Source organism: Bison bison, unplaced genomic scaffold (genome assembly GCF_000754665.1).
Source record: "Bison bison bison isolate TAMUID 2011002044 unplaced genomic scaffold, Bison_UMD1.0 scf7180017864468, whole genome shotgun sequence".
Taxonomy (NCBI): Eukaryota; Metazoa; Chordata; class Mammalia; order Artiodactyla; family Bovidae; genus Bison; species Bison bison.
Genome location: NW_011495029.1, coordinates 3422826 through 3449859, shown reverse-complemented (window position 1 = coordinate 3449859; position 27034 = coordinate 3422826). Strand labels below are relative to the sequence as shown.

Here is a 27034-nt window from a genome sequence, read left to right as displayed (position 1 = left end):
ACGTGTCCTCGAGTTCTCGGCGGGGCGGGGGGGCACTGGCAGCCCAGGTGCCCGCAGGCGGGGACTGGGTGTGCGCGGCGAGTGCTTTTGTTCTGTGGTGGGGACTGAGCGGCGGCTACGGGCTCTCCGGGGGCTCGAGTCTCTGGCCAGCGGTGAAGGCTGGCCCGCCGGGCTCGGCTCGGTGCCCGCCCACCGCGCGGGGTGGGCCGGGAACCGGGGCGGACGTCGACCCCGAATCAGAGGGCGGCGCCTCGCCGGGTGTTTCTGTAGAACGCCTTTCCTCACCACAGAGGTCGCGGGTGGCGACTGCGAGGACGCATTTTGTTAAACTGCAAGGCGATTGGTTAGACTGATGGATGTGAGAGTGGCTTATGTTTTTAATGATTTCCTGTCGCTGGCTTGAAAAAAAAAAAAATCTTTGTTTTGAATTTATTTTTCCAGTGTTCCCTTCTTCCCCACCCCCATTAGGCCGAACCTCCCAAAACAAAATTGCTCAGCTTGGGTCTCCAAGTGGCCCGCAAACACGTTGGTGCCGGAGTCGCTTTCCGTTCCTCAGCAGTAGTTAGTCCCTCGAGGCATTTTTAAATGCACAAATGCGTACCGATTTTAGATGTTCTCGAGGGATACGAATTTCCTAAGCAGATGTCCTTTGGGAACAGCAAGTTTTCAGAGAATGGTTTCAGTGAAAACAATTTATTTGTAATATTTTAGTGTCTGCCTTCAAAATAAAAAGAAGAGTAGGTGAAGGGGATGAGCTGGGGTGTATTTAAATAAACGCGTCGCAGAGCTTGTTTGGGGATTTTTCTGATTAATGTGTTAACTCTAAATCAAACGAGTTCTATTAGGTGTTAACATGAAAGAGTTATGGTTTTATTTTTTTCTGTGCAGTTGGATTCTCATTTTCTAATTCGATAAAGAATTGTTAAGTTGAAAGTGTTTAGAGTGATAGAAGGAGTGGGTCAGGAGGCGTGCACTTGAATTATCACTTAAAAAGTAAATGGTAATTTACGGCAGACCCAGTTTCTATTTGTTACTTTGCCTTCTTAAGAATTCAGTAAGCTTAGTTTGCTTTTGATCCAGCCTTAACACGGTTTGAGCAGCAATGTCATAATCAAGTAAGCAAATGAGTATGTATCTTTATTATAAGTTTAATGTGAATTTTATATAAATAACATAAAATTACAAATTTTATATTGAATTTATTATCAATTATAAAATGTTTATTGCTGTCCCTAGGACCAAAGAAGTAAACACTGTGTGGAGTGGTACTGACAAGTTTGGAGGGAAATGGTAGCATATACAGTAATAAAGGAGTAATGATTTAAAGGTAAGTGTGTTAGCTTTAAGTAGTCTACTCTAATTTATCTGTTGTGGAACAGAATGATTAAGCTGAACTAGTATTGGTTCAGTATTAAACTACAATGGCTCAGTAAAGAATCCACTTGCAATGCAGGAGACCTGGGTTTGACCCCTGGCTTGGAAAGATCCCCTGGAGAAGGGAATGGTTACCCACTCCAGTATTCTTGCCTGGAGAATTCTGTGGACAGAAGAGCCTGATGGGCTACGGTACCTGAGGTCACAAATAGTTGGACAGCACTGAGTAGCTAACGCCACCACCAGCTTACAATGGATTTGATGACAAAGTTTGAGGAGAAGTAATACAGTTGACATAACAAGGAATTTTAAATTACTAAGGAAGAGGTCTACTTAACATTATTCTCTACATGGTCTCTTTATTATTTTATTTTTCAAATTCATTACTTGTGGCACATGGGATAAGGCAGCACAGAGCAGAACTCTGAGAGAACCAATCCCTAAAATAGGGACCTGTACAGCCAAAGTGGTCATTTCTGGGGCGTCCATTCTGTAAACTCCAAGTAGTATTAGGAAACTTTCTGTACTGATTTGAGACCATGGTCCCTGCAGTCACACTGCTGAGCATCAGATCTTGGCTCTTCCACTTACCATCTATGCAGCCTTGGGAGAATTATTAAACTTCTCTATCAATTTCCTCATCTTTTGTAAAATAGGGATAACAATAGTATCAACCTCATGGGATCGTTACAATAAGTTAATGAGTTTTGTAGATATAACACACTTGGAAGAGCTCCTGGTAAATGGTAAGTGCTTAATAAATTTTAGCTGTTGTCATGTTAGAGAAAATATATTTTATGGCCTGTCTTATAGGAGATGTTTCACTCATTTAAACTCTAAGTCAAGTTATCAGCTTTGTGTTGATTAAACCCTTCCCTGTAGATCCTGTAAGTTCTGTTTTTGTAAGGAAGTACCAGATGCAACTCTAGTTTTTACCTGTAGGAATGTTTGAAGTCAGCAATGCTTCTACAAAATTTTCCAGCCAGGGCAGATTTGTCCAAAAGCCTTATATTCCCTGTTCTGGATATACAGGACTCTTCTTCCCTGATAGCTCAGTTGGTAAAGAATCCATTTGCAATGCAGGAGATCCTGGTTCAATTCCTGGGTTGGGAAGATCTGCTGGAGAAGGGATAGGCCACCTACTCCAGTGTCCTTGGGCTTCCCATGTGGCTCAGCTGGTGAAGAATCCGCCTGCAGTGTTGGGAGACCTGGGTTTGATCCCTGGGTTGGGAAGATCCTCTGGAGAAGGGAAAGGCTACCCACTCCAGTATTCTGGCCTGGAGAATTCCATGGATTGTATAATCCATGGGGTCGCAAAGAGTTGGACAGGACTGAATGACTTTCGCTTTCATTTTTGGAGAAGGAAATGGCAACCCACTCGAGTATTCTTGCCTGGAGAATTCCATGGTCAGAGGAGCCCAGCAGGCTACAGTCCATGGACTTGCAAGAGTTGGACACGACTTAGTGACCAAACCACCACCACTTCCCATTTAGATTAGCAATGTTTTAGATGTGATAAAGTGCAAATGTTCAGTGCAAGTGATCCTACCTAATGTTTAAAAAGGATTTAGAAAGGTGAATTTCAGGAATTGCTTTTCATTTTAAATCAGTCATCTCTGCACTGCCACCCCTAGCCCCACAAAGGCATATTCTGTGTGAAACAGGCTCAGAAAACATTCAATTTGAGACTTTATGACTCTGTGACCCATGCTCTGCAGCATGCTAGACTTCCTTTTCATTCACTATCTCCTGGAGTTTGCCCAAATTCATGTCCACTGATTCCAGTGATGTCATCCCAACTATTTCATCCTTTCTTGCCCCCTTAACCAGACAGTTTACCAACCCAATCTATTGAAATGTGAATTAAAATGTACTTTGTAATAAACCTTGTAAAGAAGTATCTTACGGACCTTTGAAGAATTCTGACAGCTCTGTGGTATATCCATCCTTGATATCATAAGAGTGCTTATAAACTGAAGGGCAATGTTAGAGGCTAGCCTATTGTAAATGTCTCAAGTGAAGCATATAGTTCCATGTAATGGTTGCAGAGAATGTCTCAAGTGAAACATATAGTTATATGTAATGGTTGCAGAGATTTTGTGACAATCACCAAGATTCTCTTGATATGTATTAAATTGCAAGGCTTCACTTGTAAATGAAAACTGCGTCCAGTACTTTGTCCACCTGATGTGAAGAACTGACTCATTGGAAAAGACGCTGATGCTGGGAAAGATTGAAGGCAGGAGATGGTTGGATGGCCTCACCAACTTGATGGACATGAGTTTGAGCAAGCTCTGGGAGTTGGTGATGGACAGGGAAGCCTGGTGTGCTGCATTCCATGGGGTCTCAAAGAGTCAGACACAACTGAGCAACTGAACTGAAATCACTTGTAAATAAAATCTTGTGGTTAAAATTGCAGAGTGTTACAAGAAATTATGTTGTCCAGTTAGGTTTTAAGAAACAAAAAGTCATAAGCAAGTTTTTAGTTTTTAAGCTCCCAAAGAGAATTTATTGGATCATATAAATTAAAGGGTTCCATGTGGCTTGACTTTCAGGTTTGACTGGATCTAACATTTGAATCTGAAAGTTGTAAAGACTTGAAACACTGTCTTTGAGCTCTGCTGTCTGCTTTGGCATTGACTTCATTCTCAGGCACACATGCCTTCATTGGATAGCCCTAATATCTCCAGGTATATGATCAGTCAGCTTCAACTTGCACAGAACATGCCTTTTGTCTGTGCTCTGCCAAAAGCCTGTAGTTCATTGTGTCACGTGCCCATGTCTGTGCTAATAACTGGGGGAAAAAAATTTAAGCTACAGTTTAGAGATATAATTCATATGTTATATTCATACAATTCAATTTATCTATTTACCATGTACAGTGGTTTTGCATATACTCAGTACTATGTAACCAATACCATCGTCACTTTTGGAACATTTTCTTGACCCCAGAAAGAATCTCTGTACTCATTAACGGACACTCTCCATTCTACCCATCTGCAGGCAACCATTTAATCTAGTTTGTCTCTATAGATTTGTGTATTCTGAACATGTGGTCTCTTACGACCCTGAACACCTTGCATGATGTTTTCAAGATGCATTCATATTAAAGCATATAAAAGCATATTAAAGCATGTCTTTCATTCCTTTCTATTGCAAAGTAGTAATTCCATTGTATAAATATACCACATTTTGTTTTCCTTTCATCAGTTCACACACATTTGGATCATTTATGCTTTTTGGATTCTCTGAATGATGTTGCTGTGAGCATTCATGTACAAGTGTTTGTATGGACATATATTTTCAGTTCTCTTAGGTATATACCTGGGAGTGGAACTGATCTGTTTTATCATTTGGTAACTATATTTGGCCTTTTGAGAAATTGCCAGATTTTTTTTGCCACACCTTGTGGCATGCAGGATCGGGGATCAAACCTGTGCCCCCTGCAGTAGAAACACAAAATCTTAATCACTGGACTGCCAGGGAAGTCCCTGCCAGACTGTTTTTGATGAACCCTGTACATTCTCAATAGCAACATATAGGAATTTTAGTTTGTCCACATCCTTACCACACTTGTCTTTTTGGTTACAACTACTGTAGTGAGTATTAAGTGGTATCCTGTGATTTTATTGCTTTCCCATGGTAGTTGGCAACCCACGCCAGTATTCTTGCCTGGAGAATCCTGTGGATGGAGGAGCTTGATAGGTTGCTATCCATTGGGTCACACAGAGTCGGACACGGCTAAAGCAACTTAGCATGCATTGGAGAAGGAAATGGCAACCCACTCCAGTATTCTTGCTTGGGAGTTCCATGGACAGAGGAGCTACAGTCCATAGACTGCAGTCCATGAGGGTTGCAAAGAGTTGGACACAACTGAGTAACTTAACACTTTCCCTAGTTCTTTGTATATTCTGGATTCTAGTTTCTTGCTAGTGATCATGTATGTGAGGACTTGTTTTTGGTTTCTGTCCATTGATTAGTGTCTGTCCTAATTTAGTCCCACGTGGCTTTGTTTACTGTAGTTTTGTAGTTTAAGTTTTAAAATTGGGAGGTGTGAGTCCTTCAACATTATACTCTTTCAAAATGAATTTTAGGATCGGGTTCTCAATTTCTGCAAAGAAGACATCTGGAACTTCGGTAAGGGTTGTCCTGAATCAGATCAATTTGAGAAGTATTGCCTGCCACCTTGAGAGTGTCTGAATGTGGCATACTTTTCCACTTGTTCATTTAGGTCTTTAGTTTCTTTTGAAATTATATAATTTCTGTATAATAATTTCTGTAAATTTTCCACATTTGTTAAATTTATTCCAAAGTGTTTCATTCTTTTGCTGTTAACTGTAAATACATTTGATTTTTGTATATTGAGCTTGTACTAGGCAACCTAGTCAAAGTAGTTCTATTAGTTTTTTTAGTGGATTCCTTATAATTTTCAATATATGAGATGCCATATGCAAGTAAAGGTAGTTTACTAGGTAGAGGGAAAACATTCAGGCTTTAAAGCTGTGGCTTTTTTTTAGATGTCTTACTAAATTGAGGAAGTTCCCTTCTGTTCTAGTTGTAGTGTTTTTATCTGAAAGGACATTAGATTTTAGGATGAATTTAATTTCAGTCATGTTAGATGCTTTTTATACCTCCATTTCAGATGGTCATGTGGTTTGTGTCCTTTATTGTATTGGTGTGTTACAGGATATTGGTTCTACATTAAAAAAAAGAAAAGTCAATCTTGTATTTCTGGGATAAGTCCCACTTCATTATAGCATATAATTATTTTTATATGCTGTTATCTTTGTTTTGCTAGCATTTTGTTGGTTTTTCCATCTATATTCATAATAAATTGGTCTGTAGTTTTACTGTTTGTTTTTTCCCCTTTTTCTGCTTTTGGTATCCTTAGTTTTCTTAGACATTAAGTCGCCATCCCTTGACCTTTTCTCATGACCCCCCACCATTTTACAGTGGACCAGATGAAGGGGCTAAAGATTAATGATCACCAGTTGTTTATCCCTCAGGCATATGGAACAGAAGTTAATTACTACCCTTTCCTGGATCCAAGAGCTGATAATTTATCAGACCAAGGACACATTCCTCTGAGAGCCAGGAATTCGAGACAAAGGATATAGTTTTAGGTTAATGGAGTGGGATGTTTGTTGCAACAGGCTGAGGTCTCAGAGTTCCTATACTAACTCCCTAATGATTTCTACCTCAGTATTTTATAGGATGATGGAAATTGATCTCCAGTGGGTCACTGCTTCATTAGGTCCCTAAAGAGTCACTGCCACAAACTCTATGAGATTTTGCTTTTTCCTTCTATACAGTCGTGTTATTTGAAAAAGTGTTGTGGCTCAGGTGCATGGGATTGCTCACTTTATACTTTCACATTATTTCTCATCCAGCAGAATTTGAGTGGCTCCCTTGTGCTTGCTGGGGAAGGAACACAGTACTGATCAGGGGGTTGAGGGTACATAGAAGTCATTAATTTACCCTAGATTGTCACCACTATCTTCAACATAGCTGCAGGCCAAATGAAAATCTTAATTATAAGGACACTTGGAAACTCAGCAGCTGCTGATTCGGGGAGTGGACGTCCTTGGAGCTGTGTCCTTGGGCAAAGGCCTGAAAACCTCATCCTATTAGTCATGATTTCTCACGGTTTTCTGATTAAGGGGAAGCAGAACTCTCTTGTATACATTTTCTAGAATGTAGTTATGGCTCTGAATTTAACTGTTTGCTGGATCTGTCATCCTTTACTTGACCCTGCTGAAGATAAGGTAGATTATGTCCTATATGTCTCTTCTGGTACTTGGGGGTCTCTTTGCGTCATTAACGTCAGCCTCTGGTTTTATAAAATCTGGATCTTAACCCCATGACAACAAAATGCCTCCATTGCAGTTCTTAGAATCCTGTCAACAACCTGGGACTACCAAAGCAATCACTATAATGTGCCTGTAATGACAGGAATAACTAACAGAGTAAAAGATTATATCAGTTGTCCCTTTAGAGGCATTTCATCCTAACTTTATGGGAGCTGAATGGTGAACCTTAGTGGCCTCTGGAACATATTGGGAGCCTGGTTATAGCGTGATCATCATCTTGCTGGGACTTCCTGTCTAGTCACCCTTACCCAGTGTTAACTAAGTAGAAATATACTTAAATAGGAGGTTGAGTGCCATAGAATTGATGCTTTTGAACTGTGGTGTTGGAGAATATTCTTGAGAGTCCTTCGGACTGTAAGGAGATCAAACCTAAAGGAAATCCTAAAGGAAATAATCCTGAATATTCATTGGAAGGACTGATGCCAAAGCTGAAGTTCCAATACTTCGGCCAACTGATATGAAGAGCCGACTCATTAGGAGAGACCCTGATGCTGGGAAAGATTGAAAGCAAGAGGACAAGGGGACTACAGAGGATGAGATGGTTGGAGGGTGTCACCGACTCAGTGGACATGAGTTTGAACAAACTCTAGGAGATGGTGAAGGACAGTGAAGCCTGGCGTGCTGCAGTCCATGGGGTCGCAAAGAGTCAGACACCACTGAGTGACTGAAGAGGGTATCTGATTGAGTTGACCTGTGCTTCTGAATCATGTTTGGAGCTGGATACCTGAAAGACTGGAGAGCAGAGATGGAGGTGAACAGCTTCACCATGGTGCTCTGGTGACCTTTTGTAGGGCCTCACAGGAAAGCTTTGATTAATCTCAGGTGACTGATACTTTGACAGGACACCCCACAGGTCTTTCTGGTACAAACGTTGATAAGCAGCTTCCTGAAAAATGGTACAAGGTGATTCTCTCTGCCTCCCTTGTTTCAGTTGCACCAAAGACTTGACTGTCTCCTTCCTTTGGGGGTGTTGTGGTAGGCTATGAAATGACTGCAGTTTAGAATTCTCTGTAGTCTGTTTTCTCATCCACCTCTGTATTGCCTTATGGGACTAAGGACACTGATGTTGGTTTTGCTATTTGTGTTAGAAAAAAAACTTCATGAGAACCCATTCAGTCTTAATCTGCTTTTTTTCTGCAGCAGTGTAGAAAGCCAGCCTAAAAGCCGGGACAGTGGGACTTCAGCCCTGCCAGCCCTGGTCCTTCTGCTTAGGACTGCTTGGCTTCATGCATTTGTTGTAACCATTAAATGTGACAGTGCACTCAAAGCATTCAGTACAGTTCTTGACATAAATTTTCAAAGGTTAGCTCTTACTACTTATGGAGTTGTATTATAAATGTAAAATTTAGGATAGTCTATTCTTGAAAGCCTAATTCAAGGGAAGGGACACAAAAGCCAGACCTGAAATAGCTTGAGTAAATCTTGATGCTTTGGAATTCTTCGGAAGTGGGTTTTGTATTTGCTGGTATTTGTGGTTTCATTGAGTTTTTTAAAAGTATCTGTACCTTTTTCCATTGCAGATCAGTTTTTAAATGAAAAACTCTAGTTTTCCTCAATTTAACCACATCAGGGGACTCTGCAAAGAAACAGAAGCAGAATGAAAGCCATAAGGAAAAGGTCCAATTTAAAATACCAGAACAGATACAAGTGTTTTTGAGGTATGAGAAGAGTATCATATTTTTTTAAGAAATCCTATATGTTTGAGGTACTGGAATGCTGACAGATGAAATCATGCGATGTTTATGGTTGACACAGATGTGAAGGGAGGGGTGGAGACTTTCCCATCTACAACTTTAAATAGGGACTTCTCTAACTTGGTCTTCAGCAATTATAGGTAATGTTTATTCATTTGACAAACATTTATCAAAGCTTTCTAGACAACTACTATAGATATACATCCTTTTAAAAAAATTTCTTGGCCACAGAGCACTGCATGTGGGATCCTAGTTCCCTGACCAAAGATCCAACCTGTGACCTCTGCCATGGAAGCATGGAGTCTTAACAAGTGAACACCTGGGAAGTCCTTATATATGCATCTTTTAGGTTACCCTGAAACAGCCTTTTTAAAAACCCGTCTCTCTTGATTTTAATAGCTTTATCTTTCACTATGATAATGTTCCAGTTTCTTTGATAAATTAATGGTTACCCTTGCATATAAGATAATCATGTGGCCTAATTTGTCCTCTCATGTTCTGTTTCTTACTATTTTGTCTAACCTAAAGTAGGCCTAGCCATGGGAAACCATGAGAGGTCCATTTCAGTAGAGTTCTTTCTGTTGGCGGTTGTATGTGCTTGTGCACATGTGCTTAAGATAGGTATTAATATGATTATTCTTTAAAGGTATGATTTTTAGGTTATTTTTTGGTTTGTAATTTTCTGTGATAAGGCTGATTTTAAAATAAAGGAGGCTTTCCGGTTAAACCATATGTGCATTGTATGGATATAGAATATTTTTTAAAAACTCACAAGTCTTAATGTTAGTGAGGTCTTCATGAAAATTTTATGTGAAAATCCACAGGCATTGTTACATTTAGTCTACTGTAGCCGTTGACTTCCCTTTTTTTTCCTGCTTCACAAATTGATCTTAATTTTGCAGTTTACAGCTTGCTGTTCACTGCTTACTCAGCCATGGATTTTAGTGACTTGCTTTCTTCTCACTTTTTCTCACCAAGTAATATTAATAATATGTAAGATTTAAATGTAGGGATCATCAAAGCTAAATTTTTGTCTATTTTCAGGATTAAAGTTTTTTTTTAATTAGGAAATTTGAAAGATTGTTTTTGTGATGACACAGAACGTTTCCATGGATTCTCTTTGAAATAGGAGTATATGAATTATGACTGTGAACCACCCCCACCCAGTGTAGACACTAGCACTTTATCAATATCAACACACCCGGACTGCTTGCCTCCCCTCCTGGTGAGGGCCACCTCACCTTATCAGCATCAGCAGATTAATATTGCTTGTTCTCCAAACTGTAAAACCGACATTCAGATGGATGGGTTAGTAGAGCCAAACTTTGTGCCAGCTATATCAAGGATCATTATTTAGGGCTTGCTAATTTACCTGTAGCTGTTCATAGCTAGGAGCATTCCCTGCAGCAGAATATAAAAATCTAGAGCTAGGTGGCTTGCTGGCATGTGCACCCGTCACTAGACTGCTTGCTGACCCTTTTACCACTTGACAAAAGTACATGAACTGTTGGATCCAACCTGTAGTAACTGCCAGAGAGCAGACAACCTTAAAACTACAAGCATCCAATGGACAGCTGTGTACTAACCTACAACCTAAAGGTACTATAGTTTTTTAATTTTTTTAAAATCTCCAGTATAGAAAGGTGGGTGTGTATAGTATGTTCAAAACTCCTATTTCCTTGTGTGATTTTTTTCCCCCTGCCAATTCTGTTCATTACCAAAAGTGGGGAATTGAAGTCTTTGACTTTTGGTGAATTGCCTGTTTTTGACTTGTCTATGTTTTACTTATGTTTTAATGCTCTCTAAAGTGCATATATATAGTTGTTATGTATTGGTGGATTGACCCTTTTATGGTTATAAAATGTCTCTCTTTATGTAGAGAAAAATTTTTTGTTTTAGTCTTACTTTTTTCTGATAATGTATATAGTTATTCTGCCTTTCTTGTGGCTGTTGGCATATCTTTTTTTATCCTTTTGTTTTCAATCATTTTTATCTTTGAATCGAAGGTATACCTATTCAAATATATAGTTGGCTAGCCCTTTTAAAAAAGTAATCTGACATTCTGTCATTTGAATTGTTTAATCTACTCACTTTTAGTGCAAATTGTTAATGTGGTTGGATTTATATCTGCTGTTTATACTTTTTATTTTCTGTCTCATGTGTTTTTGTTTCTCACTATTTTCTTTTCCATTAAGTGAATATTTTCTAATGTATCATTTTAGCTGCTTTAATAATTTTTTCAATGTATATTTTTAAAGTTATTTTATAAAAGCACAAATTACTTTTGAAAGTCATTTTGGGGGCTTCCCTGGTGACTCAGTGATAAAGAATCCACCTGCCAGTGCAGGAGATGTGGATTCAGTCCCTGGTCTGGGAAGAACCCACATGCTGCAGAGCAACACTTGAAGAAGTTTCCATACAGGCCATGGAAAACATTTTTCACAAATTCTAGAAGTCCTGTGACTAGCCTATGTGCATCACAGCTTTTGAGCCTGTGTTTTGAAGCCCAGGAGCAGCAACTGCTTAGCCCATGTGCTGCAGCTACTGAAGCTTGCATGTCCTGGAGCCCATGCTGCACAAGAGAAGCCCCCACAATGAGAAACCCAAGCACTACAACTAGAGAGCAGCCGCCTCTCACCACAAATAGAGAAAAGCCCTTGCAGCAACAAAGACGTAGCATAGCCAAAAACAATCAATAAAATCATCTTTAAAAATCATTTTTGTTTCTGTCTTTAAGGGTGTTAAGTAAGCATCCTAAAATCTGATTTGTTGTATTTGTGATTTTATATTATTTTAATGCCGTAGCTCAAGGTAGGCATGTGGAATCTTAGTTCCCTGACCAGGTATCAAACTCAGGCCCAAAACAGTGAAAGTGCTGTCCTAACATCTGGACCACACGGAATTCCCAGAGGTAGGATTTTAAATACAGAGATTTGATACTGTAAATACAGATTACATTTACAAGGCTGTGATTTATAGATTTGGTGATAGTAGGGTGGCAGATAGTGCTATTTTTTTTCCCTCTGAAATATAAGCCCCTGAGTAGGGGGAGCATGTTTATGGGTTGGTGTCTCTGGGGACCAGGGAGGAGAGATGAGTGGGAAAAATAAAACTACTTTAAAGTTACAGCAGAATAAAGTAGAATTGTTGTACACCTATTGATGTTTATATAAACTCAGTCCATTGGCTTGTGTGATTTCCCCCTCCCCCCCCAGATAACTTTGGCTACTCCTGTGCAGAGAGGTTCTTAAAGTTCAGCCTTCGTTGGAATTTGTTAGGTAAGTGCCATGGCTGTCAGAAATTGGGAGTGATCAGAGGGTATGGAGATTTGGGGGCAAAAGTTTTTTTCCAAGAAAAAGTTAAATGATACACCATTGAAATCCTGACTCTGGTAATCTCCATTAAAATATATTTTTGAAATATCTAAGAATATATTGTATCCAGAAGTAGAAACTGTAGTCAGGAAAAAGATCAGAAAACTTTTAACTCCCCTGTGGGGGGTGGGTGGCACACTAAGCAGCATGTGGGATCTTGGTTCCCAGACGAGGGATGGAGCTTGCACCCCTGCAGTGGAAGTGCAGAGTCTTAACCTTTGGACCCCCAGGAAATTCCCTTAACTCCTTCTAATTTAGTTCAATGTTGAGTTTTTCTGTGCCAGCGCGAGAGGTCGGGGGGGGGCGCGGAATCCGACACCCCCAAATTGCTCCTAAAGAGCATCCAAATTACTCCTAAAGAGCATTTTTCTTCCTACCCGTAGGCTCTTTTGGAGAAGGGAATGGCAATGCACTCCAGTATTCTTGCTTGGAGAATCCCATTGACAGAGGAGCCTAGTGAGCCACAGTCCATGGGGTTGCAAAGAGTCAGACACAACTGAGTGACAAACAGTACACTACTATAGGCTCTTTTATTAGTCTGCCGGGACTGCTCTGACAAAATGACCAAAGTTTGGTCATTTTTTTTTTTACCAGCTGAGCTTAAACAATAAATTTCTTACAGTTCTAGAGTCTGGAAGTCTAAGATAAAAGTTTCTGGTTTCTTCTGAGGTCTCTCTTCTTGGCTTGCAGACAGCTATCTGTTTATGTCTCCTTACATGGTCTGTGTGTGCATGTACCTGGTGTCTTTCTTGTAAGGTCACTAATCCTGTTGGATTAAGGTCCTAACCCTTTTGACCTCATTTAACCTTAATTGCCTTCCTGAAAGCTGTATCTCCAAATTCAATCACACTGGAGGATAAGACTTCAATATATGAATTTAGGGGGGGGACAGAATTCAGTCTGTAACAGTGTCCCACCCCCCCAAGCTCACATAAGAAATAGGGAATTATTGGGAATTCACCATCAATATTTTCAGTACTACTGTTTATGGCTGCACTGGGTCTTCTAGCTGTGAATGGGATTTCTCTAGTTATAGTGTGCGGCCTTCTCATCACCGTGGACTCTGGGTATGCACGGGCTCAGAAGTTGCAGTGCAGGGGCTTCGTTCCCCTGCAGCATGTGGAATTTTCCTACACCAGGGATCAAACTCCTTTCCCTGCATTGGCAAATGGATTTTTAACCACTGGACCACCAGGGAAGTCTTATAGTTAAAGCTTTTTACTTTGTATTATACTTCTCCCTGGTCACTTGTCTTATTCAAGGAGCTTTGCTGGGAGAAGGCCTGTGAGGAAAATAAGCTCTTTCTTCTTAGCACCTGTTTTTAAACCAAAATATATGCTGTCATGATGGATATGGATGATCTGGTTCCCTGACAAAGTAAAATCTCAAAGAGAGGAGGTTTCTTTAGTACCTTGATCAAATGACAGGTCAGGACAAACAGATTTCACAAGGCCTTGAAAGGCTCCCTCCTATTACATTGTGTGTGTGAGTGAGTCAGTCATGTCTGACTCTTGATGATCCCATGAACTGTAGCCCACCAGTCTCCTCTGTCCATGGAGTTCTCCAGGCAAGAATACTGAAATGGGTTGCCATTCCCTTCTCCAGGGGATCTTCCCAACCCAGGGATTGAACCTGGGTCTCCTGCATTTCATGCAGATTCTTTACCCTCTGAACCATCAGGAAAGACTATTAAGTTAGTTATGAGCAAATACAAAAGTAAACATAAATATTCCCAAGAATAATACACATAAAACCAAAACTTGTGCCTTCTTCAATCTAGTTTGAGTGCACTATGATCCATAATGTAATAGATCTAAAAGATCTACAGATTATTTTGGATATTCTACACAACTGATACAAATAGTTTGTTGTATATTTTCCTTCTCAATTCTTAACACTTTTTACCATCTTCAGTGCAACAATGAACAGAAGTGGGTGATAGTGGTGCCTTTATTTAAATTGTTTTATTACTAATAATTTTACTGTTTGCTAAATTTTTTTAAAGTTACCATTTATCAAAATTAAGGAAACTTCTGTTCTTTGTTTCATACAATTGTCCTTTTAATGAATTTTATCACCTGTTCTTAGTCAGTTCAGTTGCCTGGTTGTTTCCGACTGTTTGAGACCCAATGGACCGTTGCACACTAGGCTTCCCTGTCCATCACCAACTTCCAAAGGTTGCTCAAACTCATGTCCGTCAAGTTGGTGATGCCATCCAACCATCTTATCCTCTGTCACCCCCTACTCCTTCTGCCTTTGATCTTTCCCAGCATGAGGGTCTCTTCCAATGAATCAGTTCTTCGTATCAGGTGTCTAGGTTGGTCATAGCTTTTTTTCCAAGGAGCATGTGTCTTTTTGTTTTGTGGCCGCAGTCACTGTCTGCTGTGATTTCGGAGCCCAAGAAAATACAGTCTGTCACTGTGTGATATTTTGCTCACATTTTGCTTAGGACTATTGTGTTTGTTTCTGAGAGATTGACATCTTAATTGTCTTTCTTTTCAGCCTTGGTATCAAAGGCTCAGTAAATAAGTTATGAAGTGTCCCCTCTTTTAAAGAGAGAGTATTTTTATTATGTCAACTCTGGTTAGGGTATGTTTTTTTCAAGGAATTTCTCTATTCCACGTACATTTTAAATGTTTTGAAAATAGTTAATAAATACACTATCATTTTAATGTCTATAGGGTCTAGTGATACTCTCATTTCCCAATATAGGGTTTTTTTTTAAATGACCAGTGTTGACAGAGGCTTATTAGTTTTTATTCTTCACCAACTTGTGACTTGTTTAATCTCTGTTTTCATTATTTATTTCACTCTGTCTTTTCCTTGGATTAATTTGTCATTCTTAAATTTATATGATAAATACAGAGATTATCTCCCAGTCTTTTTTTTTTAAACATACATCAACCCATTTTATTTCTCCTTTATTGACTTCTCTGTTTCACATGTCCTAGTGGATCTGTCAGCAAATTTTGTGATTTCCTCCTTCACAACATACACAGATTCTAATCATTCCTCACCACCTCCTCCAGTCTCCCAGTCTTCTATTAAATAAGTCAAGTCTTATGTTAATATGAGGATGGGACCTGTTATGAACTGAACTGTCTTGTCCAGTCTTATGTCTTGTCCTCTATTCTACCCTCCCACCAAATGTATATATTGAAGCTCTAACCTCAGTGAGACTATTTAGAGATGGGGCCTTTAAGGGAGATAATTAAGGTTAATGAGGTCATAAAGTGTTGTGGTCTTTTACAGACTGGGACCTGGGGACTGGAGTAAACGAAAAGAGAGAAAGAGCAATATCCCTTGGGTTACGGGGAAAACCAGTAAAGCCCATACATAGGACTTGTACTGCTCACGAAGGCTGACTGCATCCTCTCAAGGAGGTCTTGAAAGCCTGGGTGAGAAAGTGAGCTTGGTAGGCTTCCACGCTCCGAAGAACTATCCAGAGACAGAAAGAAGGACGTGGGGGACCCAAGTCTCTAGTGGAACAAGGGTATTTTATTAGCAGAAATGCATGCTTATATATCTTCAGTAAAATGATTATTCAGCCGTTAAAAAGAATGAAATTCCACCAGTTGCAACAAAATGGATAGTCTGTTAAGTACAAGGTTACTGAAGGGAGTCACTGAAGGGAATCCAAGCAGGTGCTCTTTCCTGTGATCTCAGTCATGAGAACTGTGTGCAGCTCTACTTGTTCCTGTATTCCAGGAACTGATAAGGAACAGAGAATCCTTGAGAAATGACACACAAAGAAAGAAAATGCAACATATTGGATCCGTTAAAGTTAAACGTCCCTGACAATAAGGGTGGAATCTTATTCAGTAGGACTGATATCCTATTGGATATTTAGAGGAAGAGACACCAGAGCCCACTGCATTCTTTGTTTCTGAATTATTGGCAATTTCCTAGTTCCTTCTATAATTTCTAGGTTAATTCCACTGTGAATTAATCTGAAATATTTATCCTTCAAAAATGAGATCTGTTTATGGCCTAGCAATATGGTCAATACTGGTAAAAATTCCCTGTGCTCTTAGAAAGAATGTGTATTCTGTAGTTGTTTGGCATATTATTAATATGTTTGAATCAAATTTGTTTACCCTGTCATTTAATACGGTTGTGTGTGTGTGTGTGCACACATGCACACACATGCACTCAGTCATGTCTGACTTTGTGACCTCATGGACTGCAGCTCACCAGGCTCCTCTATTGATGGAATTTTCCAAGCAAGAACACTGGAGCAGGTTGCCATTTCCTTCTCCATGGGATCTTCCCGACCTAAGAATTGAATTTGTGTTGCTCGCGTCTCCTATATTGGCAGGCGGGTGTGTTTTTTACCAGCTGAGCCATCAGGGAAGCCCATTATGGTTACACATTCGTCCATTTTTTAGATATGTCCATGTAAGTGTTCTGGAGAAGGAAATGGCAACCCCACTCCAGTATTCTTGCCTGGAAAATCCCATGGATCCTGGTGGGCTACAGTCCCATGGGGTCGCAGAGTCAGACACGACTGAGTGATTTCACTTTATGTAAGTGTTGGTGAGAGTATAATTTATTTCAATCTGTTTGAAAGGCAATTTGTCACTGACTATGAAAACAATTTTAATGTCTTTTGAATTTCACTTGTAGAAATTTCCAGGAACATATAGCACAAATATAAAAGCATAAATACATGCTTTAGTGTAGGATAGTTTACAAGTGCAAAAACCTAAGAAAACCAAGTATTCATCAATAGAGAAATGGTTAAATATTGATATACTCATGAAGTGGAATGTTTATGCAGACAGTGAGATAGGTATATGTGTAATGGAATGATAAGATGTCCTAGTTATAGGGATGAAAATCAGGCAAACTGCAGGCAGCATGTTTGGTAGGATTCTGATTTAAAAGAATGAGATTTTATGTGTTGGTGATTTTTATGTATAGAAATTTTCTGAAAGAAAAGTTCACAGTAGTAGATAGCCCTCGGGAGTTAGACACTGGAGATGAACAGTAGTAGTAAAGACTTCATAGTATATGCTTGATTATTTTTTAAGTTTTTTTACAGTGAGTATCGGTATCTTAGAATAAAGAGCTGGTTAAAATAAATAAATACAGAAAGTACTTGTCTCTTAAGTGTAGCAAAAAAAATTGCTAATTATATTGAGTAGAATGAGTTTCTGTTAAACACCACTGAAAATTTTATTGAGATTTTCCATATTTATTGTTGCATCTTCCTTTGCTGTTTCTCTTACCTGAATTGAAGATGAGGCTTTGTCTAGTGTGAGGTTTCAGGAATTTTGATTGACATGGTCAGCATTAGTAATAAAGGTAAGCTGAGAAAATTATCTTAAAAATTCTGACCAGGCCAAACAGCTTTTTAATAAAAGATGTTTATTTCCTACAGATTCCTGGCATTCAAAACAGTTGGCTTTCAACACACTGATACTGCATCAACTTGACAATGAATTGGAATGCAAAACCAGAGAGTGTCACCTTACCACCACAGTATCCTAAAAAACAAGCATCTTTTTTGGAGCAAGGTTTAGTAAATACACTTAGCACAACATCTCAAAGTTCTTTCCATACTGGAAGTAACCAGGAACCATGCCTGTTTCTCAGTAATTCACATCCAGTTTCACAGCCGCTACTCAACATCAGGAATCATAAGACTCCTCCACAAATCCCTATTTCTGATTTGCATAGTGGGACCATTGTGACCTCACAAACTTCAGTAGAAAGAATAACATATGCAAATGTTAAAGGACCCAAACAACTAAGTCATGATTTGCAGATTTCTTCAGGAGTTACACCAGATGTATGGTTGAACTCACCAATGGGGAGTTCTACGCTTTCTCATACAGGGGCAACTGTATCTCATCAAACTGGTTTTGGAACGAATGTACCCAATGTGCATGCACTACAGAATCAGTTTCTAACATCAGATACCTATTCTATGCAACTACATATGATCCCTTCTAATTCTGGAAGAGTTCCTATAACTTACCAAGGAAACACAAGACTAAACCTACCTTTGTCAGAGCAACAGGTTGATTGGGCACCTCAGCGAGCATCCAGTGGACTGACTTATCAAGATTACAGACCACTTCCAAAGCAATACAATTATTCACCACGAAGCTTTTTGCAGGAACCTGCTCTTCAGAAACAAAACGCTATGTCATCTGTATCATTCCAAGTTAAAAATAATCAATCTCCAAATCCTGCACTGACATTTAAGTCAAAGCAGATTGCAGCTGTACCATCATATCAATATGCAGTTACTCAAACTGACAAAAGACCTCCTCCTCCTTATGACTGTAGATATGCAAGCCAGTCTTTGCAAAGTACTCCACGTGTTGTTAAACAATCCTCTATGGAAGTTCCTCAGAGTCAAGAAATGCACTTACCTGAAATGAGGAAAGACTTTTGTAGAGACTTTCAACAGCAGTGGCAAAACCTGAATGAAAATTTCAGTATGATGGGAGGTTCCTGTAACTTGAAAGTAAATACCAGTGTCAATCATCCTTTTAATGAACCTGTTAGATCATCTGTGACTGGTGCTCAGGCTCTTGCTCAAAATAATCAGGAGAGAACAGTGGATTCTCAAAATCTAACTTCGAATCAAGCACTAGACACAAGTGCCACAAAAGAAAAGTTAGTGAGGGATATTAAAACATTAGTAGAGATAAAAAAGAAGTTTTCAGACCTTGCAAGGAAAATTAAAATTAATAAAAGTCTCTTGATGGCGGCAGGTTGTATTAAAACACCTAATACCTCTTACAGTGAATCAGCTCAAAATTCTGGATTGTCTCTGAAACAAACTGCCAAAATCCAGTCTGAACCACAGCTAACTCTAGTCACTCCAGAGATTGTGGAGGATAAACCACCAACAGTAATGGAATCTGCAGAAGAAACTAATAGACCACAGAGGGTGTTGAGTTCCAACCTTCAGGACAGAAATTTTAACCAAGTCAGTTCTGTTTCACTAAATTCTGCCTGTTCAGAAAAGTTGCCAATACCAGAACAAGTCCATGATTTGGAAGTTGTAAATTCTTTAAAGACATCAACTGTTGAGGTAACTCAGGCACCATTAAATAACACCCAGCTTTCATCAGGAAATTCTGTCAGCATTGCACAAAATGTGCCAACAAATTCTGAAATAACTTTTCTTCCTCATTCTACATCATCTGAGGAATATATTTCAAAATATCCAAATAAAAATAGGCTAATTCTCAGTTTACTTACTTCTGGAAGTAAAACTCAGAAGAAATTATTAAAAGACACTGGTGAATGTATTCATGATTCTAAACTGCATAATTTTGAAATGAATGCAAATACCGAAAACACTGGTAACCAACTGAAAACCACGGAAACTGTAAATCTTCCAAGGACTTGTAATAGAAATGCCAAAATTGCAGACACTTCTTGCTTGGAGTGTAAATCATTTAATGGGGTGTCTTCTAACAGTGGCTCTCGCTTTTCCATGGAATTGCTAGCAACATGTCTGTCTTTGTGGAAAAAGCAACCTTCAGAACCTACCAAAGAAAAACAGGATAATGAGTCAAAAACAAACATAACAGCCATTGCAGTTTCAAAGCCTGCGCCCATCTGTGAGAGTAGTCCATTTTCACCTGTGGGAAATTCTCAGAATAAGATAGTAAACAGCTCACTAGAAACTATTTCATCAGTGGTAGCACAAAATTATGAGTCTTCAGGAACAACTACTACAAAAGGAATTGCTGTAGTATCACCCTTAATTCTTTCAGATGTCAATACATTGTCTGTCAAAGATACAACATCTGAAGCTTTACCTGAAATGGTGTATCCAGTTATTAAAGAAGGCAGTGTTTGTAGCTTACAAAATAAATTGACGGAAAATACTGCTGCTTTGAAGATTAATGTTAATGAACCAGTAACAAGTACTACAGGCATTATGATTTTCCCACTAATTGAGGACAAGCAAAGTGAGTCAACTAATACTAATTCAGAAGGCATACCTAATACCAATCAAGGAAAGCACAATGAATCAGAACCAGATATCCAGTGTCCTGTGAGTGATCAGCAAACGTATATATCAAAGGACAGTAGTAGTGTGGGCAGTGATGTATTACAGATTGGCAGTATTTGTTCTCTTGTGGAAGGTGATACCTCTTATGATTCCCAAATAGCAGAGATATTCAACTTGCTCCCTTTGCAAAAAGTTGAGCCACAGAAACCTCTACCCAATCACCAAATGATGAGTAGTAGACAACAAAATGAACATTTAGAAAACATCACTGAAAGTAAAGACTTTGACTTTAAAAAAGATGAATTTGTGCAGTGCACAGATGTTTCAAATAAAATAACAGATCAGTCAGAATCACTACAACTTCCAGCACTGTCACCTTTGAAATGTGTTGAAGCAAAGAGTGGAATTCTAGAGGAAGGCAGTTTGGAGCATATCACTGAAAATGAAAGCATGGCAAATGATACATGTTCATCAGCTGCTACTCAGCAGGACAGTTACCCTCAGGAAGCTGATATGTCCTGCAGTTATACTGAACAGGATCCTACTACAGATGAAAGTCTCCATGATAAGACATCTATCTTATACCTACATGATCAGCTGTCAGAACTTTTAAAAGAGTTTCCCTATGGTATCGAACCTGTGAACATGCATGAAAGTTCTGTGGTACAGCAGATGGCAAACCAAATTTCAGAAGCTCAAACTTGTGGTAAAACTGACTGTGACTCCAAAGGTTCAACAGACCAGATACAAATTACAATATTAAACACAGATCAGATGAAAGAATTGTTTCCTGAACAGGACGATCAACCCAGCGAGGTAGACAAATTGACAGAACCTCAGAAAGAAAAGCCTTTAACAAAGGAAGAGAAGCAGTGTGACCCACAGGCATGCAGAGTTGAAGAACGCTGTGCTTCTGTACCATTGGATTCGGAAAAAGATGATATCCGCTGCTGTGCTTTGGGGTGGCTCTCTATGGTTTATGAAGGAGTACCTCAATGCCAGTGTAATTCCATTAAGAAGTCAGATTCAAAAGAAAAAAAACAGATAAATCCTTGTTCTCCTTCAGAGGCCAAGAGTTATAAACAAGGAGAGAGAACCTCTGACAGAGATGTTCCTGTTGCATTAAACAGTCCTCCAAATAATCCTCCAAAGAGTCCTCTGACTTCTTCAGTTGAGAAAAAACATTTTCCTGAAACAAAGCAAAGCAGCAATATAAAAGACAAATCCAAAACAGAACGTAACAGTTCACTAAGGACAGAGCAAGAATTATCTGGTCAACTTTTATCTAAAGGTGATAAAAAACTGGATTCTTTGCAGAGTCACAAAAGAAAGAGAAATCTGCAATTTCATGAGGTAAATTTTAATTCTGCTAATAAAATTACAAAATTTTCTCAGGAGAGCCTGCAGAGGAAGTTCATGGCACAAAACTTAGGGCCACTAAAACCAAAGATGAGTTTTTTGACAAGCAAAACTAAAGATTTGAATATGAAGAATGGTTCTTTGGTACAGTCAGTATCACCAGAAAAGAGAAAATTGAAATCAGGTGGCTCTAAACAAAAATCTTTGGAAGAAAGGAAATTAGATGAAGGGATCACACTTGATTCAGAGATAAAGAGGAAGAAACATGATAAACAAGAGCAGAATAAAAATGTGGGAGGTGGTGCATTTAAATTCTGTAATTTTTCAACGCCAAATGAAAGAGCTTGGATTAAAGAAAAGACAGTATCAAATGTTAAATCCTCGGGCTCTAAGGATAGCTCATCTAAAATGAATAGAGTTCTGTCACCAAAGGAGTATTTATCAAGGCAGAAGCATAAGGAAGCATTAAAGAAAAACTATCTGAAAAATAGTGATTCTCAGTATATGAGGCCCAGTAAACTTTCTGTGCAAGTGGAAAGTTCTGGGAAATCAAACGAGAGACCCAATGGCAGTGTACAGACCTGTAAGGAATCATTAAATATTGGTACAGGCCATGGTAAAAGCATCAAAACCCATCATTCCAAAGAGTCTAAAACATATATTTCAAGGAATATTAAAGGAACAGTTGGTGGAAAGCAGTCTGATAAAATGTGGATTGATAGAACCAAGCTAGACAAAAATTTAAATAATATAAATAATGAAGGTGAATTAAGCCAAATGTCTTCCCAAACAAAGGATCAAAGGAAGCTGTATCTGAACAGAGTTGCATTTAAATGCACTGAACGTGAGCGCATTTGTCTCACAAAATTAGACAATTCACCCAGGAAGCTTAAAGAAAAGAGACCGGAAAGTAAATCTAAGAACCCATTACCTGTGAAAGATACCACGGAAAAACTAAGCATGCTGGAGTTTAAACTATGTCCAGATGGAGTGTTTAAAAATACAAACACTGTTGAAGACCAGAAGGATCTGCAGCACACACCTAGGAAGGAGCAAGCCCCTGTGCAAGGTCCAGTATGATTTTTTTTTGCTGGTGTCTGCAAAAGTGTAATGCATTGTAGGTCAGCAAGTGGCAGAGCACCTCTCAATGTCTGGGTAGCTCGGGAACACTTAAAACTTATTTTGCGTTTACTGAGGTTTTATCAGTATGTTGATAGTTCATTGGTCAATATTTGTTTTAAAAGTTTTTGCCCCACTTGTTGTAAATTATATTACATGCACATTAATGACAAGGTTTATAAAATTTGCAACGTTTTCCAAATACAAAAGATCTTCCTTTTCACTAAGTAGTGAAGAACATTCTTTGAGCAGTTATAAAAGTATCAGGTAAACATTATTTTAAGTCTTGCTTTTTGTTCAGTTCTTTGGGCTTACAATTTCAGACCCCCAGTGATTTTGAAGTTTTGCTCTAAATATTAATAGCTGTAATTGTTAATGAAATCTTTTTGTTTGTACAGAAGTAGTTCAACTTCTTGCCATCTTTGAGTCAGTTGGTGACTATTTTATCACTAAGGTTAAAGTGGTACCTTCTCATATACCCCATAATGGCAATCATGACTTCACTAGCTGAAGGATAGAATTCTCAACACAGTGCAAGATGGAATGAGAAAATAGGGGACTCAATATTTGTGGTAGTAAGGAAATATTTAAGGGTGGTGGTTAGTAAATGTAAAACATTGTGTTGCAGAAACCCAGATTGGAAAACTAAAGGATTTGAATGGAAATCTTAGTTTCTCTTGCACTGTTCAGACAGTGTCTGTTGGGGTGTATAAAATTACAATGAATAAGTTACTTTTTCTTGGAAGGTGTATGGATATGTGAGTATATAGAGTATAAATTTGTATTGATTGCACTTCGTTCTTAAAACTAGATTATTAGAATCTGAGGACCTGATAGTAACAGAAATGTTGGGTGTAGATGCAGCAGTGTGAGGTATGTTCTGTGTCATGCCTTTAAGTCATTGACATGTGTTGGTGTTCAGTCCAGGTGAGAGAAGCATAGTTACATTATGAAGATAAACTTTTTAATTGTGAGATTCAGTCACCTCATATGGAGAAAGCATTTTTCCAGGCCCTTTTTAGAGTTAATGTGTGAGTATACCTAATGCCTTCTAAAATCTGTTTTAGGCTTACGTGGTTTTCCTTCATTATAGTACTAGAAGAGATGAGTAGCAAAGTCTAGAGATCTGAAAATGAATATTTAAATAGTTTCAGGAATAAAAAGTACAAAAGAAGACTGGTTAAAATGTGTGACTGAGGAGAAAAGGATGCCGGAAGCCAACCAAGAAATAGGTAAAACTTATCTATTTGAAGTTTTTATTTTACTTACCTGACACTCATATCTAAGCTGGATTAGTTCTGAAACTATTGTGAAGCTTGGTTTTTATCCATATTTCTTTTAAAAAATGATTCAATGTTTGAGTAGTGGGAAGACATTCTCCTATGTTTTCTGTCATGCTTTGGACAGAAAAGTAGTGATCTGTTTCCTTTTAAGAAGAAAATTCTCCCCTTGACTTAGGCAAGGGGTTGGCATACTTTTCCTGTGTAGACCATGTCCAATAAATATTAGGTTTTGCAAATCATGTTCCCTAAATACTAGACTCTAATGTTACGATAACATGAAAAAATGGCTGTAAAATAACAAATGAATATGGGCTATGTTCCAATTAAAGTTTACTAAAACTTGCAGAGGCTGGGCTTGGCCCACAGGCCTGTTAGCTTACCCTCAGGCTAGATTATTTGCAAGTTAATTTAATTTTCCAAACCAAGTAGACAAAGATATTCACATTTATCAGTGAAAGGTTAGATCATTTGATTAAAGTTACATAGCAGCAATAAAGAGAAGCAAAAGAGGAAGTGTGACAAAGGTTTATTATTGTTGTTTAGTTGCTAAGGTGTGTCTAACTCTTCTGCAACCTCATGGACGATAGCCTACGAGGCTCCTCTGTCCATGGGGTTTCCCAGGCAAGGATACTCGAGTGGGTTGCCATTTCCTTCTCCAGGGGATCTTCCAGACCCAGGGATCGACCTCATGTCTCCTGCATTGGCGGGTGGATTCTTTACTGTCGACCCATCAGGGAAGCCCACAGAAGAGTTAAAAAACAAATATATATAAACAGGCATGTATAATTTGAGTCTTCTACATTGAAGATGTATATGGGAAAAAAATTCAGCTGAATCAAATCGAAAGAAAAAGGAATGAAATCTTAATTAGAATAGGAAGACAATGGAAAGTGCAAAAAATGAATTAGTGAGAAAGTAGAAAACACACTCCTAAAGTTGGAACATAGACATGAGAAAGATGTAAATGGGTGTGGTGATTGGGGCAAAAAAGGTCTTTGGAAGTGGGAGGGGACATAACTTGCCTCATTGCCTCAGAGATGGCATGACCTGAGTCCGAAAATACTCAGAAGACAGACACATTCGCAGTGACCAGAGAGGCTCAGGAAACGTCATGAGCTAAACAACAGACAAGAAGATAACTGCAGACAGGATGAGCAATAAACAGTGAAGGTGGGACATAGTGCTGAGGTTCATGATGAAAAAAACACAAACCGGGGCCCAGAGCAGAGCTGCACGCAGCGGGGTGAGGGGAAAGCTAAGAAACAAGTTTGGAGCTCTGTCAAAAGTCTAATGAGACTCAAGGAAATCATGAAAAAGCATACCAAGATGAAGAGGCTAAAGAATTAGAACAAGCTTAAAGCAAAGGTCATCAATTCTTAGATGGCTATAAAAAATACATTTTAGATAAGTGACAGTAAATTTGGTGGCAAAAGTTGGGATGTAAATGGAGCAAGTGGTGAAACTGTCAGGCTGAGGTAGAAGAGGAGGTGACAGAATCCAGTGGAAAACCACTTAGAGCCCACCTCAGTGATCAGCATTGAGGACAGAACACTAATGTGGTCAGAGAAGAACTTGAAACATTAAGAATTTAACAGTAACCATACTCTGTTACCAAAAAATGAAGAATAATAATTAAGAGGACAGAGTACTTGACCCATCTGGCTGGAAGAAGTAAAATAAGACTTTTAATCCAGAAAAGAATGGCTAGAGCAGGAAGGCAAAGTATAGGAACTCAGAATTGGAATAGCTTCTCAGATAAAGAGGTACATTTTAAAATGCACAGAAAGAGGAATAGCTGGCTGGGCCCATCAAAGGGTAGTGAGACTAATGATAGCACTATAGTTGAAAGAAACAAATACAGATATTTCTTAGAATACCTCATGCATAGTAAGGCCAGAATATGCAAACTGTACTTCCATGTGCTGTTTGGAACTGGCTTGCCCTGGTGCATTTTATATTGCTAGTTTAAATGGCTGTTAGGAGAGTCACATTCTTAAAAGTATGCAAGTGATAAGACATTTTCCTTGGTAGGGGTATAGATAAAGGAGAATAGCCCTGGTCAGTGAAGATGGGAATGGGGTAGTAAAGGGGAGGCAAGATGTCCTGTTTATATACATTATAATTCTGTAGGTAAAGAGCCATTGTTTGTTATACTTTACTCTTTATTGCAGATAAGAATGCATGTTTTCCCTCTCAATTTATATTGATTGTACTGGTCACTAACATTAAGAGTAACAAAGTAAAATTTTTGTTTCCTTAGATGATAATGTTTTGGCTAATTCAAGGCTCTCCAAGAGAAACTGCAGTGCAGATGGATTTGAGATACTACAAAACCCAGTAAAAGATTCAAAAGCAATGTTTCAAACCTACAAAAAGCTGTACATGGAGAAGAGAAGCAGGAGTCTTGGTAGCAGTCCTTTAGAATAATTTTGAGACTTTAATTCTTCTTACCACCAGAAAATTTCTGTTAAATATTTTTCTGGAAATACTCAAGATTGCCATGATAAAATTTCTGAGTCTGGTTACCCCTTAGGTTATACATATCATTGAAATTAATTAAATTGGCTTGAGAACCTTATTTTGTGGGTAGCAGACATAAGAAATAGGTGGTATTTGTCAAGGAAACCATAAGCTATTGAATTCTGACATTACTGAACCAAATGTACCATTATCTTAAATTTTTATACAAATCTTGTTTTGAAATGCGAACTATCCATCCTAAGGGAGATTTGTTCCTTATTTAAGGACTAGTTTATTTCCTCTGGGACTGTATTTTTGTTTTGAAAACTTTTTAGCAAAACTTATTTTTTCAGAAATGCTCACTGTGAATGTCGAAGTATATTCTTTAGTATTTTATACTGAATTGTTAACTTTTTGTTGGAAGTCTCGTTTTATACTTACTAAACTGAATACAGTTTTTGGAATAATGTTTAAACATTACTTTTCATACTTGAAATAAACATTTATTTTTTAAAAA

General features: G+C 38.6%; 1 protein-coding gene across 6 annotated transcripts; it reads left to right on the top strand.

Annotated features, from left to right (window-relative positions):
• Nucleotides 1–6: 6 nt before the first annotated feature.
• KIAA1551 (KIAA1551 ortholog) lies at nt 7–27034 on the top strand. Of its 6 annotated transcripts, none has more exons than XM_010860587.1 (7): nt 7–1327; nt 8765–8902; nt 11770–11849; nt 12154–12216; nt 17696–22724; nt 23923–24006; nt 26318–27034. In XM_010860587.1, exons 5-7 carry the CDS (start codon nt 17753–17755, stop codon nt 26482–26484), a joined length of 5223 nt encoding a protein of 1740 aa, XP_010858889.1. In that variant the 5' UTR covers nt 7–1327; nt 8765–8902; nt 11770–11849; nt 12154–12216; nt 17696–17752; the 3' UTR covers nt 26485–27034. The 6 variants fall into 6 exon arrangements, with proteins under 6 accessions (XP_010858889.1, XP_010858888.1, XP_010858890.1 ...); XM_010860586.1 differs by having other exon boundaries at nt 11744–11849; XM_010860588.1 differs by lacking the exon at nt 11770–11849 and adding an exon at nt 3930–4064.